The following is a 16,711-nucleotide window of genomic DNA, read 5'->3' as shown; positions in this document are numbered from 1 at the left end:
ATGACTTTCCCCATGAAAGATTTCTCAAGTTCCCCACCATACTTTATAATGACTCCTTAAAGCAAATCTGTTGCTTATTGAACTAATCCCATCTCCTTCCCCACTGCCTGATGTTACTTGACTCTTCAGCTTTACTTTTTACCCTATGCCTAGTTCAGCTTGGCAGACTTTTTTTGGATACCAAAAATTGGCATCCCATTGCAGTCCCAATTCTTTAAGGCCACTAAGCAATATTGCTGTTTTCATTTTTAGAAGCCTATCTTCCTCTGTGTGGAATGCTGCGTTATCTTAAAGGTGAGCAGATGGCATTTTTCAAAGTTTATATCAAAACGGTATTACAAGGAGGTTAAGAAAAAGAAAAAAAAGCAAAGGGTTTTACAGTAACTACATGACAAGATCTATAGAGACCATGCAAACTATTGGAAGTTAGCTAACCTGTCTGAGAATGAGGTCTTAACCTCAGACAACATGTTTTTATAAAATATTGTGATGCTGTAGGATGGAAGATGTCCATTTGTATCATTGTTGCTACCACTGTTATACAAAGCATATCGTGTAAGGTGTCAATGGAAAGGTTACAATCTGTCAAGTATGATTATCCTAGTTAAATCCATGTATCACCACTCTATCTCAAATTCTGAATATTGGCTATGTATTTGCATTTCAAATGGGTTTGTTCTTTAAGGTACTTTACAACTACTCTTGCCAGCCCATTGTGAATGGACTATTCAAGCTTGATGGGCCATTAAGAATCAACTCTCCAGATTGCTGTCTGAGGCATCCTCAGGAAGAGCTAAGAGCCAATGGCCACCACTGTGATTCAGCAAAACATGTAAGGGTATGTGATGTGGACATGTGAGCCCCGACTCCATCTTTGTCAGTATCTTTCCATACACAAGGTCTATAAGCATTGTTTGGGACAGTAACTTTCCATGCACATGGCAGGGGATATAAAAGAAACCTGAGTTATCTCCGTTTTGCCTCATTTCTCCTCCAATTCTCTGGGCTGCCAACTAAAAGGAGTATTTTGAACAATGGGCTGAGGATCTTCCAATCTTTGAACATTACCAGAGACTTTTTACAAGCTAGCAGATTATTCCATCACTGCTACAAAGCTGATTTAAGGACTTTGCAATCATTTGTAAGTATATGATTTAGCCATTTATAGTCCATTCTTTTCTTAATAAATTCTTAGTTTACTAAGAATTAGCTGACAGCATGATATTTGGGTAAGATCTGAAATATATACTGACCTAGGGGTAAGTGTCTGATCCTTGGGGATTGGTAGAACCTGACATAGTGAATTGGGTTTTCAGTAACCTCTCACTACATTATATCAGTTTGTCTGGAAGGGAACAAAGTACTGGAATGCCTAAAGAGACCGCATTTGGCTCCTTGTTAACCGATGTGGTGTTACAGAAGCTCGTTACTAGTTTGATCAATATAATTATAGAATAAACCACCAGGTTTTGGGATGTGCCTGCCCTGTTTCTTGAAGTCTGCCCTTAGGGTGGAACTCTCAATGTGGTCCATTCTAGGCACCTGGTCACAACTGTTCCTTTGTGTTCCACCCCACTGGTGTCCCTTCCACCAACAGTCACCTTCCCACAACCAGTATGAGGTTGAGTCCCATCCAAGCAAAAAAGTACACAAATAAAAGACAGGTTTCAGAGTAGCAGCCATGTTGGTCTGTATTCGCAAAAAGAAAAGGAGTACTTGTGGCACCTTAGAGACTAACAAATTTATTTGAGGATAAGCTTTCGTGAGCTACAGCTCACTTCATCGGATGCATTCAGCGGAACATACAGTGGGGAGATTTATATACATGGAGAACATGAAACAATGGGTGTTACCATACACACTGTAAGGAGAGTGAACACCCATTGTTTCATGTTCTCCATGTATATAAATCTCCCCACTGTATGTTCCGCTGAATGCATCCGATGAAGTGAGCTGTAGCTCACGAAAGCTTATCCTCAAATAAATTTGTTAGTCTCTAAGGTGCCACAAGTACTCCTTTTCTTTTTACAAATAAAAGAGTATCTTTGGCACTTCTGGCTCCCTGCTCTGCCAATCCCACCTCTGACTTCAAATCCTTAACACTCCAACAATAGGCCCTTCTGCCTCCCATGGATCCAACCTTTGTGGGTCTCCGGGCCACCTCTCAGGACCTGGATCCTATCCTAATTCATCCCTCTTTTCTCAACATCTACACAAGTGAAATTTAGGAGACAGAAATGGGGCACAAAGAGATTGATGCCCCAAACTGTTTTTATTACATGTTTGTATAGTGCCTAGCACAATGGGATCCTGGTCCATGATTAGGGCTCCTAGGTGTCATTGCAATACAAATAATAAAATCAAAACCCTGGATTGGAATGTCAACTCCCTTCAATGAGCAGAGCCAGACATCTTGAACCTAAACACTTGGGAACTTGCAATCTGTATGTGAACTCTCCCATGTGTCAAGAGTTTAGATTAGGAGCATTAGAAAGTTCCATGCTGTGAACTATGATTCAGAGTTTTGGCTCAGCCCACCTCTATGGTGAAGCATCCATTAGAGGAGATAAACACCTCAGGGTAAACTCCAAGTAGTATGTGACCAATTCATCTAACCATGTCCACTGGTTTACATAATGGGAAGCAGTTTAAAGAACTTTTGATTTGGGATCAGATAAGACCCATGTCCTCCAATCAGTAATCATTCCTGGGAGATTTTCTTGATAGCTGTTTATACAATGTGCCAGCTCTCTCAAGAAGCCTACCTGTCCAGGGCTACACCTGGATATTTGGCCTGACTGGTTCTGGGCAAACAGGACTCTCTACAAGAGAATCAGCATTCAAATGGTCAAGTGGAAAGAATTAGCTGTTGCGTGTCTGAGACATCATTTCCTCAACTTCCACTAGTTTTTTGCATGGTTAGTCCTTAGTTCTAGTGAAGACAGGTAAACAATATTACAAATCAGACATTAAAAACCCTACGTAAAAAGGAAACCAGGAGGAACTTTGACACAAGTACACACATTTTGTATAAGAGTTGCTCATCAGTGCTTCACTGGACAATGATTGGATTTTTAGAAGAACACACGCTATTATTTTAAACAGGATTACATGTACTTTGCAAATCAATAAGGAAAAAATATCAAATATTAGTCCTGTTTTTTAAGACTGAATTGAGCAAAGAAAATCTATCACAGGGCTAAAAAAAGTTTCTTTTCTAACAGACTGCTCCTAACACCATCTTAAAAATAGCTTCAGATGTGAGAGGTTGTGATCATTTTCAGCAAAACTGCCAAATAAATCTCATCAGGATGGCCTACTTTGCACGTTAGGGACAAACAGCAACTCTGATCTGGATAACGGAGTTCAGAGCTTCTACTTTGTAAATTCCAAACTCAGACTGAAGATTAACTTTGGTAGTTTTATTTGCAAGTTTATTAATTTAGAGAGAAAATATGTTCTTGGAATAACCAGCTAAGAAAAAAGCACGCCACAGAAGTAGTGCATACAGATTACCAAACTACCATTTTAATAATGATCACAGGATTTGTCCAAAATTATTCATGTTGCTCTTTTTCCTCAGTCACGCAACACTATGAGAACAACCTTATTAGAGCATCTTCCCTCAAGGAAAAACACTAACATGCAATGTAACTTGTGCAGTGCAAGTTACTTTGTTCTTGCTTATTATTGCTAGTTCTCCTTCAACAGCTGTCGGTGTCCCGTCACTAGTCTGACATTACCAAACGTGATAGCCCTTGGGAAAGGAATAGAGTACCAGAGGTCTATCAAATTTGTGTTTCTGTGCATTAGTAAGCAAGATCAATTCCAGGATAGTTTTTGTGAGGGCTACATCAACAGTTGGCTCCCTTCAATTAATGACTTCAAATGCTTTCAAGTTAGAAGACTCTCAGATTGAAAGATACCAATTGCAAGTTTTATTCAAAGCACAAAAGCTTTTTGCCTCAAGCACCTAGACTATAAATACCACCCGACCCAATATGGAGTCAATGTTTTGTCAGAAGCTAGATTTGGATTTTGCTAAATGGGGAGTCTACGGGAGGGAGATGCTAGTGGAACCAGTCAGGTTACTGTTTTTAAGCTATTTGACAGATTTGTGAAGTATTAAAGGAAGCCTCCTACCTCTTTTTTCCTTCAGTTAATATACATCTCCTGTGAAGACCAGCATAAACCTCTCATGCCCAAGTCAGAAAGTGAGAAATGTCTGGACTGTGATTACTAAGTATGGTTTTCCTTATGGAGTGTCTGCTTCAAGTCCTCATCATACCAATTACAGCTAGACAGCTCTTTGTAAGATTGGTATACAACTAACTCAAAGCCCATACTCATTAGTTATCAAGTGAGATCCTGCAGGGGTCTGTCCTGGGTCCAGTACTATTCAATATTTTCATTAATGACTTGGATAAAGGAGGGGAGAGCATGCTTATAAAATTTACTGATGACACCGGAAGTGCTACCCACTTTGGAAGACAGGATTAGAATTAAAAATGACCTGGACAAATTGAAGGTCAAGACAAAAAAAGCAACAAGATGAAATTTAGTAAAGACAAGTGCAAAGTACTACATTTAGGAAGGAAAAATCAAATGCACAGCTACTAAATGGGGAATAACGGGCTAGGTGGTAGTACTGTTGAAAAGGATTTGCGGGTTATAGCAGATCATAAATTGAACATGAGTGAACAATGTGATGTAGTTGCAGGAGAGGCTAATATTCTGGGGTGCATTAACAGGAGTGTCCTATGTAAGACATGGAAGGTAACTGTTCTGCTCCACTCAGCGCTGGTGAGGTCTCAGCTAGAGTAAGTACTGTGTCCCGTTCTAGGAACTTTAAGAAACCGATGGATAAAGTAGAGAGAGAGAGTCCAGAGGAGAGCAACAAAAATGATAAATGGTTTAGAAAACCAGACCGATGTGGAAAGGTTAACAAAGGAAAGAGTGTCACAGCTATCTACCTTTCCCAGACCTGAAGTAGAGTGCTGTGGAGCTCAAAAGCTTGTCGCTCTCACCAACAGAACTTGCTCCAATAAAATATATTACCTCACCCACCTTGTCTCTCTAATATCCTGGGACAGACACGGCCACACCACCACTGCAAACAGAATACTGAAGAGTTTCATCAATGAGACATTGGGTTACAAGATAACCAGATTTGGGGGAAACTATCTATTAGCAAGATTTAAAACAAAACCTATAAAGGAAGCAGTATGTACCAGCACAACATGCTGTAGCTCTGTTGGGATAATGAGACACTTCTCCAGGGATAACAGAACCATGAAGTGGGGGTCACTAAAGACTCATTTTCTCATTGACACCCCACCAATAAACTTACCCTTCCACATCCCCCAGTGTATACGCTCTGGTTACAAAGAGCTCCCTGGAGGACTGCAACACCATGCACCTCCATGCTGGCAAGAGCCTCCCCATCCACGAGAAGGCTGGAGGTTAACACGCTCTCCTCCTAAAGGAACACTCAGTTACCTCCAGCAGGCCCTAGAGTTCACGCTCTGCTGGGGAACTAGCCTAGAACAAGATAACCACTCATTCATAAAATGGTCCTTTTTATCTCCTCTAAGCGCATCAGGAGGCAGCCTATTTTTGAAATCCAGATATGAGTGTAAACATTTAATGCAACTAAGATGTTAACACATTCAGGTTACAATACTATAACATGTTTTTAGACAGACCACTTGGAGAAGGAACATGCATGGAGAAAAGAACGCTCAACAGCTCTAGTAAAACTAGCTCTAGCTGAGAGCATAAAAGCTTCTTTGTGATATGCAGAGCATAATCTGTGTAAATTATGCTACTCAGGCCTTATCTTGACTTTGAGCGTGTGCTCCCTGGGCTGTTGAACAATTAGTCTGGATTTTAGTATGACCATTGTTCAAATGATGAAATTCACATAGAAGCTTCCTTAACCACCCTGTTTCATAGATCTTTCACCAGAATCAAAACTACAAGCTTCAGTATAAAATTCTCCCGCTTTCAACAGTCTATAGTTTATAAAAGGTAGAAGACATTTCTAGATGCTTTAGAGCTGAAAACTGTATGGAGCATATGTCCAAGAACATCTCTGAAGTTCTTAAAGGCAACAAGGTCTTTCATAAACAGAATAAAAAAATAAAGAATTGCCATGTAGTAGGCTGCCTAGAAAGTGGCGTTTTAAACTTAAAACAGTTCAAGTTTACTGCTGTATTTCTTCAATTGTCTCTTTGCAGAAGACAACCTTCAACTTTAGGTCTCCAAGGTTTCTTTTTAATCTGCCTACCATTTCTTGGAAAAACAGGATTCCCAACATGAAAGGTTACGATGAAATAATGAGAAATGCTTCGGTTACAGTTTTCTCTAAGTGTTCGCAGAACTTGGGGCCTATACTCAAGTTTAATATGCAAGTCTATATAACGGTCCCCATTCTTATAAACCATCATTACCAAAACATAAAGACAGCCAGGAAAAAGAATCAGCAGCAAGAAGTTTGATTACTTCTACAGTTCACCAGACTCAACACATAGAAGTTTTATGTTGCTGTTTTATAAAGACTCCCTGAAGTCTTACAGCACAAACTTAATCAATGGGGCAGAAATCTTGCACACAAAGTAGAATAAAGGCCCTCTTGTAATTTGTCAGATTACTTGTAACAGCGGTTCCATAACCAAGTGAGTTGTTTACATCTGTGTCAATTAAGGAGCAGAAGTCCAGTCCAGTTACATACCAAAATGGAATTGTATAGGTAAGGTGGAGCTGAGGTTTAAGGAATGATTTGATTAGCTTCTCCAAACTGGGGACCATGTGAGCCTTTTTGCTAGCAATATGAAATGCAGACCAGGGACAGCTGGGTAAATCCCATACAATTAGCTGATTTAAAAAAAGCAGTTTGCATGCATAATATGTACTGTTTAGAGTAATTGTTATTCCCCTGGGTTAGGGGGTTGTTTTCAGACAACAGAAAGACGGAATGTTTAGGGCTGCTATCTGACAAGGATCTCAAATTCCTTTTAAGTGTCCAAATGATAAATAGGGGAAGTAGTCTTGGAAATACCTGTTGGATAAATGAGAGATCTTGCAGTATAAGGCAGAAACTGTGGGTTTAAGATTACCGGGTAGTTGTATCACAATGTTAATGAACTTACATTGCATATAAAGGAAGTGTGCTATAAAACAAAAGTTATGAATGCTAACATTTACATCCAATTATATAAACTTAGAGGCTATTTATGAAATGGTAAAATTACTTCTACAGAGTTAGCAATTTATTAGACACTTGGAAAAAGTCAAATGATTTAAATTACCTGGATGAGGTCTTGAAAATGGTCCATCTTTAGCTTGAGTGACTCCAAAACATAAGAAAACTAAGATACTGGCAACAATACCTCTGAAAATAAAGAACAAACTACTCAATATATATTTGCTTCACCAACCCACTCCAAAAAAGAAAATCATGACAAAAAGAATCTGTTTAAATTCTTAAATGTCTAGAACATCTTGTCTCTTTATACTAGTGTAATTTCCATAGAGGAGTTATAATTTCCAGTGAGATGCATGTTTCATCTTTTGCAGTTTTTGTTATAGGAGAAACTGGTACGAACCCGTATATTTAGGTTTTCTAACAGTGCATAATACCTTCCATTATAAAAGATTCACGACCTTTTCTGAAAAGCTCTTAAAACCTCCATAGTTTAAAGGTCTTCGAAATTCAGCAGGGAGAAAGTCCCTGGGCTAGAGAATTGTTTTCTTTGTCCCATTAAATTCCATTCAGGTTTTGCTGAGCTATAAATGGTTGAAAATAACCATTTCCCTTCTCACTTGTGTTATCTAGGAATATGTTAGCCGAAAATCACTGAACATGAATATTCCAAGACCATGCCCATGCAGCAGCCAAATCAGCAACAGACACTGCACTGGAAGACCAGGAAACTGCTGCAGCAGCCACTCTGGGGGTTGGGGAAGAGAACCAGGCCAGGCTTCCCCTGACTACCCCATAGACCTGGCATCTAGTCTTAGTGCCCCAATCCCACCTCCCAGACACCAGCTTTCTCCTGCTACCAGCTAGTGTTCGTCTTGTAGTTCAGGTGGTAGACATTTGTGCTCCAACGTGAAGGTTCAGTTTCAAACTCTGCTGATTATTTATGATGGGAGATGGCTACAGTTGTAAAGAACAGAATGGGTTTTTAAAGACTAGGGAACTGCATGCAGGACGTATTAGAAGGACGTTCTTTAGATTGCAAGTGCTTCGAAAGTTAGGAAATACCAGATTTAAGGTTGCTTGTGCTTTGAAAAAAGATGTGAAGATTCACTAAATGGTCAAATTGAGACTCCAGTGTAACCTTTCGTAATGCTTGTATTCTTGCCTATCCAGGCTTCCTAATATATTTCTTCTACAACGTAAATTAAATACAAGCCTGCTTTTTTAATTAAAAAGAATGAATGACTGCTATAACACCAGACTCCCTGTCTCACCTACCATCCTTGTAACAGATGGCACACCATGCTGATCCAGTACTCAGATCTCTGAACATGAAGTGACTCATGGGCATGGACAAGGGGTCTGAGGCAAGGCTGTTTGTGAAATTTTCACTAAATTTATTTGAAGACCTGCAAATCTATTACAACTTCAAGATATTGGCATCTGTGGAACTTTAACTTATTCCCAAACTTTCAACTCTTGTACATTTAATATTGTTTGACTGCAACTTGTGTAAGTTTCACCTCATGTAGCAGCCTTAACTTAAAATGCTGTTCTCCTTGAAACTATGGAATAATGGCACCTTCTCCCTCTTCACCTGTTGCCCCGAATGGTTAAAACAAAACCCAAAACCAAAAAACCACCTTAAGAGCTAGAGGTCTGCCCGTTTTGTACTAGAATGCCAATATCCTCAAGAGTTACCATCTGTGCAGGATGGTATATTTATCTGAAGGTATTAGAGAACTTGTTTTTTGAGAGAAAAAATTAGATGTAATTATCTATTGGCTTGTCACCTTACGTCTATCTACCTAGGAATATGTCCTGGTGCTGAGGACATCAGCAACAGATACAACAGGTATTGAAAGATTTTTAACTACTTTAAAGTAAATGGGAGGAAACAGTTTAATGCCATCACAGAAAGCATGATCAAGACCTGGTGAAAGCACTTTAAATACTCTGTGCACACAACCTGTTACTGAGTTCAGGCAGTTTTTGAAAACAGAAGTAGCTGGGGTAGGCTGAGGTTTATTAATCAATTGCTATCACATGAACTAAGGAGGGAATATTTGCTTAGGCAGAGTTCCAATTTGGGCTGAAGCAGTGGTAAAAGGACTAGAATTGTAAGCTCTAGCACAAGTTGAAAAGGAAGACATTTTAGAAAAAGACTTAGAATTGTGCATTTGGAGGTTTAGCACAGCTTTGATACATTATAACAACTAATATAATTGCCAGTTTGTGATTTTGCTCAAGAATTACTGAAAGTTCCACACTACAAAATAAGTCCCTTAAAACATTTCAACAGGATAGTCAAAGTTGTGGCTCTGGCTTTTCCCAATATAAAGCCTACAAACAGGCTGGTTTTGTTTGTGGGAGATGGGGAATTATTTGAGGCTGGTCCTACTTCTATATTCAGGCATTTGGTTACCAGCCAGCATCCTGTCCAGACGTGATGGAACTCTGTATGAAAACTACATAAATAATGTACTAATATAGTTTAAAAAGTTAGTATGCATGAGGCAGCCATATTTGGCTGTTTTTCAGTAATAAAATATTTTTCAATCATGGCTCCTTCAGAAGAGCAGATGGGGCCCAAGAATTCGGATTGACTACTAGCAAGTCTTGTCTTAATGTTGGTTGTTTTTTTTAAAAAAGGCAATGTGTTTAAATGGCTCAGGATGGAAATTTTACCATCAAAACGAATAATGACAACCAAGTTTTAGCAGGATTAATTGACATAGTCTTCAAGGTGTTGATAAATGCATTGACACAACAAGTATATATTAGGGTTACACAGTAAAATTAGCTAATAAATGAAACTGTTGACACAGCAGGTAGGTTCCACCAAGCTTTCCAAAAGATGAAGAAAGCAACTACAATTTGTAGCTATTCTCAAAGAATCTAATTACATTCGTTGTGTATTTGATTTGTTCCCTTCCCCCACCCCCCGCATTTGAAATTATGAAGCTGGCATGTACATCCTTAACAGTGCCTACATTTACATCTAAAATGCTTGCCCTATACTTTTTGTATTATGTACCAATACAAATTTCTTAAATTTATCATCATTTTTCTTAGCCCTGAGCTAAGAGCTCCAAGGCACCATCTTAAGTTTCCATCATGTCATATTATCCTGAATCAATCTCCAAGGGAACCTGCAGTTATACACATTTACATTATTCTAAAAAACCTAACAGTAGTATCAGCTGAAAATTAATGAAGTAAGTTGAATTTTTGATAATTCCCTTCTGTTTTTAATTAGCTAAAAGGAAGTTATGCAACACCAGCATTTTCCCAAAAACATCATGTGGCAAAACCACCATCATTCTTCCCAGTGGTGAGATTTATTTTTCAGTTGCCACCATGCTTCGGCCTAATGAGGCAGCCTGAAACCTTCATGGATATCCCAAGTTTTCACCCGTCTGCATAGTGTCCTTCTGGCTTGTCCTGGAATAAACAAAGGGCTTTATGGGTCTGTTGCACACTCAGTCCCACAGTTGGCTTTGAGAGGCATGGCTAATGTATCTATTTTCCTGGACAGGTAGGCTCAGCCAGGCAGGATCCAAGTGTGGACGGGTTTAGTGTAGGGGAATCCAGTGTTGGGTGAGAGGGTTGTGTGTGGGACAATCTGGGTGCAGGAGGCTCAGAGGGGGTCCAGGTGGGGGTGAGGGAAGAGAATCTGGATGCACGTGGGCTTGTTGGGGGGTTTCAGGTGCAGAGGCAGTGGGTCTTTGTAGAGAGGTCCAGGTGAAGGTGGTTGAGGCTCAGCAAGGGGGTCCGGGGGGACTTGGCAGGCAGGTTCAGGGTGCTGAGGGAGTGGGGCTTGGTGGGGTGGGTGGGGGTCTGGATGCAGTTGGTTGGGGCTCAGTGGGATTGGGGTTCAGGCATGGGGGCCTCATCAGGGTGATCCAGGTGCACAGGGGCTAGGGCTCATCAGGGTGGAAGTTTGAGTGTGGGGGGCTTAATGGGGGGAGTCTGGGTGCAGGGGCTTGGTGGGGGGGTCCAGATGCAGGGGGAGGGCCAAGTGCAGGGAGCATTCAGATGCACAGGGGTTGGACATACAGAGGGAGCAGCTCCCAGTATAGTGACCCTTCCCACCCATGCTGAGGATCAATGGAGGCAGGAATCGGGGGGAGGAGAGGGATGCGGAGCTGGGGGAGGTTTCTGGGGGTGGGTCTGACCTGGCCCTGGCCACTCCATGCAAGGGAAGTCTTCTGTGCCTCCTCCCCATCCCCAGCCGGAATTGGCTGCTGAGCCTGGCACAGGTTAGGAGCCACTGGCAGGGACGTCCCCAGCCCTGGGGTGTGGGGAGTGGGGTGTAATGCTTGGCAGGGTGAAGATCAGGTTCTGGATGCAAGGCCCAGCAGTGGAGTCTTGGTATGGGGGTGGGGCCAGATGCACTGGGGTTGGGCGGACAAGGGTCTGACCCGGCATCGGTCGGGGCATCCCCAGCCCACCCCTTGCAGGGATTTACCTCTCCACCGGCTGCTCTGGGCACCCAAAACCAAGCACCTGCACTGCTGAGGAGAGGCATATGACCGCTCTCGCAGGTTCACTTTGCTTACCTGTCAGAAAATCATTTTTCTGCTGGGAAGCAAAGAAATCTGCAGGTGACGTGAATTCTGCATGAGCACAGTGGTGCAGAATGCCCCCAGACTTAATGTCAGTACGACCTTGTCTGCATTATGCACTTTTCAGGAAAAGTCTCCCCTGCTGGCAACATAAGTGCAGCTCCTCTGGTGATAGCAATGATGGCATGACAAGGCACTAGTTGACGCTGGCATTTTAAGCACCCACTGTGAGTAGAGTTTGAAGAATTAGGGACTATCTATCTGCAACCTTGCTTGTTCTAGCACACCCACTGTCGCTACAATGGGTGGACCTGCACTTGTACGGGGAGACGGCAGCAAACCAGTAAAGTGCCAGAAACCACTATTCGTATTGCTAAAAGCAGCCAAGTCAGCAGGCTGTAAGTTAGCCATGCAGCAGCCTCTGCTTGACCAAGGCAGGAGGGGAGGGAGTTTTGGGTGCCACAGAAAGGGCAGCATGACCCAGTGTCCTTCCTGATAAGAACTCCGTTGAAGTTGCTGATCCTGCTCTTCTAAAAGGCATGTATGTGCCCCTCAGGAATGTCTATTAGGGCCTCAAGGCTGCACACTCTGGAAAAACCCACACCTGGTTAATCAATAATCAGAAGGAACCTCTTGCTTGACCATTGAAACCGCTTGCTTAACACGTTTTCTTTAAGGGATGTGTCATTCTATTATTAAATGTATAAATAAGGGGGGAAAGAGTGAGGTAGTTGGACTCTTCTGGACTCTCCCTCTGGATACAGCTTGCCATCCCCACCGGCAGACGAAAGATTTGGCCACCAGAAACCTGCCACTCAAGAGCCACACTCAGCTTTGGTAATTATCAAGGGTTGGGGGTGTTTTACTAAGCTGTTATGGACGTGTGTATAAGTGCTTGAGATTAAGTAAAGTTTAGTTTTAAGTGAAAGCACTCTTGTGTTATCCTGTTTGTGCCAGCCATCTATCGGTTGGATGACCATGTCTCACCTGATTTATTCCCTGACACCACCTCACATAGAGTAAAAGTTACCAAGAGTTTTGGGTTGAAAGAACCCCAGGTAACACACTAGCGTCCATAACAGCAGGATTTTTTACTGGGGAGGGGAGCAGAGAAAGAGGCTAACAGAGTCAAAAAGGGCCAACAGGAACTCCCCCCTCATCGCGAGAAACGTATGTGGTAATTTGTTAGTCACCTTTTCAGCTTCCAGTCTGAATAAATGTGTTTCTAGAAAAGCAAAAATGGACATGGATAGTCCTCAGAGGTTCTAATCAATAAAATCACACAACTTCCACTATGCCAAAAGTCTGTCCTAGATCTGCAAGCTTTGGAACTGTACCAAGATGTGTCACATTGCAAAACTCAAATAATTCTTCTCTAAAGAGATACTTGTCCTGTCTCAACTCCCTCATTAGGCACTCAAAATGTACCACTTGTCAAGTGAGATTAATCTGCTGCAGGACTTACATGAATAAAGTGTCCCTCATCACTGATAAGAAATTTCAGCACAGTCCTTTGGTTAGCAAGATAACACTTGAAAATTTCCAACATTTGAGATATCATACATGCTATCAGATATTACATCAGATTATAACACCATAGCTCTGTGCAGGAAGTCTAATGAACAGTGATTGTTTATAAAGCTATGTTTACCCATGAAATGTTTAATAGCCTAAAAGATCTTTTTTTCTTTACTGATCCTTAAGTGTTCCACAGCAGAAACTGGTGTTCAATTGCCAGCAGACAAAGTACACATATAGGATGACTATGTGCTCCGATTGTGGTGTTATTGCTATATGCCCTCAGTAGTTGTGGATGGCAAAATGTCTTACCAGCTGGTGGAAACCTGTGCTGACCTGCTGCGCGCATTCATTTACTGGTTGTATTCTGATCACAATTTAAACAAACACAATATCAATCACCAAAAATGCAAGTGATTTATAGCCCAACCTCTATTTCCAGTCTCAGCTCCTCCCACAGGAGCAGGGTTGCTAACCAGCACAAAGTGATGTGAAGAGAATGCACTAGATAAAATTTCAGCCATAGCAAAGAGCTCTTTTGGCTGCTTGTTTTGTTTTTGTTCCCTTTTTAAAAAGAACAAAAACAAAACAAACACGGAACTATTATACCGATCACAATAGCACACTGACTGAACAGAGCACTAGAAATTAGGGTTTTAGCTGTGTTGGGCTTATGACTACTAGCAGCCACTCTCTTCATTATTATCTTCTCCACAAAGATTCCTTCATAAGCATTTTCCCTGTACGGATGACGGAGTTCCATTATGCTGATGGTTGCACATGTTTGAAAGAAGGAAACTGCAACATAAACTGAAGGTTGCCGTCTAACTTCACCTCCACTAATAGTGTCCAGATTCTGAAAGTCACTGCTGCAGGTACTGCAAAGTTTCTTATTTGTTTTCTAAGTCACGGAACAGACAGCGCAGAGATCGAGTTCAAGATGTCCCAGCAGAACTCCTGGGTAGGATGCCCAACATTGTATTTAAAAAGATAAGGGACTGTTTTCTTAGCACCCCCACCCCACAATATTATTAAATATCAATAAAATAATAAATAAGCAGCAGGACTCACCTACATTTACCAGTGGCATTTCTTGCTGCTTTTTGCAGCACTCGGCAACTCACGATCTTGTACAGAGATGAAAAAATAAGGTCCGACCCTTGTAATAAGGGACTGATAGCAACCGTACTCCTGGGGCACATAAGTACCTTCTGCATAGTCAAGCATAAAAAAATATATCCACCTCTAGGGTTCACATTTACAGTGCAACTTATTCACTCCATCAGCTATTTCTGCCACCACATGAATGAGTGTGACCTGAGTGACTAGTCTTACCCAGAATGCGATAGCCTGAAGGTTCCTAGCATCTACTGATACAGTTGTCCCCGTATGGACAGCAATGCTATCTTGCAAGGCAATAAAGCATACAGTTCTTGGAGTTATAGTTTCACACTGAGTCCCTTAAGGATGACAACAAATCTGGCTGTAAGCAAGTTGAGCCTAAGCTTCATGGCTCTGCCTCTCAATCTCTCCTAGAGTTTCGGCTCCCATTATATCTGAAGCATAAAGACTATTCAGGTCTGAACTCAGAACTTACTAAAATATCTGCAGATTCATTCCTCCACTAAGCTATAGAAAAACCAGGTGTATGAACAAGACGTTTAAGAACTTTTCTCCTTAATATTTATACATCTTTAAATCAAAGGCACAAGTCTAATTTACTACAGGTAGTAGACAGCGTTAGTTTAGCAGCCTTTATTTTCTGAAAACTTAAAATAAATGAGGACTAAGACAAATTTAACTCACAAGTTAGAGTACTGATCCTAGTTTTCATTTGTGAATAAAAGATAAGAAACTTATTAGCACATGCAACAGTACAGTATGGTGCTGAATGGGCTTAGAACCAAACTAGGAAGTGATTTGCAGGTCAGGATAGAGGTACGTTTGTAAAGTTTAAACAGCACTTGTCCAAAAACAGGCCTCAAATGTACTTTTGAGAACATAAAAGATTATTTCCTTACTTCTCTTAACTTGAGAAAAAGGATGGGACCTCTGTTGGGAGGTGCCAGGTTGAGAGCCTTGAAGATTCATGTCTGCTTTTGGGTCAAAAGACAAGTGCAAGTTCTCTGCAACAGCTTATCACACTGGCTCAAAGCTGACTGTTTTGGAGGGCTAAAAGTAGTTCAGAATCAATATTCATTTAGGCTCAGTCCCCTTTCAGAATCTACCTAATGGAGTGCCAGCTGTGATGGTGTTTGTGATGTTGGCCCTCTAAACAGTCATCAGAAAATAACTAATCTTGGCCACTACTGTCTTGGTCTAAGTTTGAGCCAGTGATGTTAAGGTAAATAGCCCTGTACCCACTTATCAATGGCTAGTCATTCAGTTTCCTTTCAGTGCTAAATGATTGGGAAGTGCAAGAAATAAATGGACACAAATCAGATGTCAAGAATTATAACATTCATAAACCAGTTGGAGAACACTTCAATCTCTCTGGTCACGTGATTACAGACATGAAAGTTATGATATTACAACAAAAAAACTTCAGATCCAGACTCCAGCGAGAAACTGTGGAATTGGAATTCATTTGCAAAATTTGATACAATTAACTTAGGCTTGAATAGAGACTGGGAGTGGCTAAGTCATGATGCAAGGTAACCTATTTCCCCTTGTTTTTTTCCTACCCCCCCCCGCTCCCCTCCTCAGACGTTCTTGTTAAACCCTGGATTTGTGCTGGAAATGGCCCACCTTGATTATCATACACATTGTAAGGAGAGTGGTCACTTTAGATAAGCTATTACCAGCAGGAGAGTGGGGTGGGAGGAGGTATTTTTTCATGCTGTGTGTGTGTGTGTGTGTGTGTGTGTATATAAAAAGATCTTCTGCACTTTCCACAGTATGCATCCGATGAAGTGAGCTGTAGCTCATGAAAGCTTATGCTCAAATAAATCGGTTAGTCTCTAAGGTGCCACAAGTACTCCTTTTCTTTTTGCAAATTCCACACTACATACCTGAAAGCCTTGGTGGAGGTCTTAAAGGGGAGACAGAATGCCATTTGTTGCTTTTAAATAGGGTGTCAACTTAATCTTACTTCACCATCCTAAATTCCTTTTCTAGCTGTACTCCTGCTGTTTCACCAGATTGAGCATTTGGATATGGCTCTTGCCCAGGGTAGATATTTTCATGATGCAAGTGAAGGAGAAATATTAAGGTTGCTCATTTATTTTACTTTTTGCCTGTTTTTACAATCTCACATTTCCCGCAAACTTACAGCAGGGGAATAGGGAGGAAACATGTCTTGCACTAGCCCTCCCTCTTGTAGCGTTCGTATTCCAATTACCAATTCCATTTCCCATTACTTATTTCCCCCAATATCCATTTCTGGCAACCCTTAAGGAGTGTAAGCCCAGTATGGAAATAC

General features: G+C 41.2%; 1 protein-coding gene across 3 annotated transcripts in view; it reads right to left on the bottom strand.

Moving 5' to 3' along the window:
- Positions 1-16,711, bottom strand: part of PTDSS2 (phosphatidylserine synthase 2) — a 67,372-nt gene that overhangs the window by 28,758 nt on the left and 21,903 nt on the right. For all 3 annotated transcript variants that reach the window (XR_013346310.1, XM_077818173.1, XM_077818174.1), the window contains one exon: positions 7,311-7,393. Coding sequence is in view for 2 of the 3 variants with exons in the window: in XM_077818173.1 (XP_077674299.1) it covers positions 7,311-7,393 (83 nt within the window). In the remaining variant the exon portion in view is untranslated. The remainder of the gene's footprint in view (positions 1-7,310; positions 7,394-16,711) is intronic.

This window comes from Eretmochelys imbricata, chromosome 6, assembly GCF_965152235.1.
Source record: "Eretmochelys imbricata isolate rEreImb1 chromosome 6, rEreImb1.hap1, whole genome shotgun sequence".
Taxonomy (NCBI): domain Eukaryota; kingdom Metazoa; phylum Chordata; order Testudines; family Cheloniidae; genus Eretmochelys; species Eretmochelys imbricata.
This window is presented reverse-complemented; position numbering and strand designations above follow the sequence as displayed.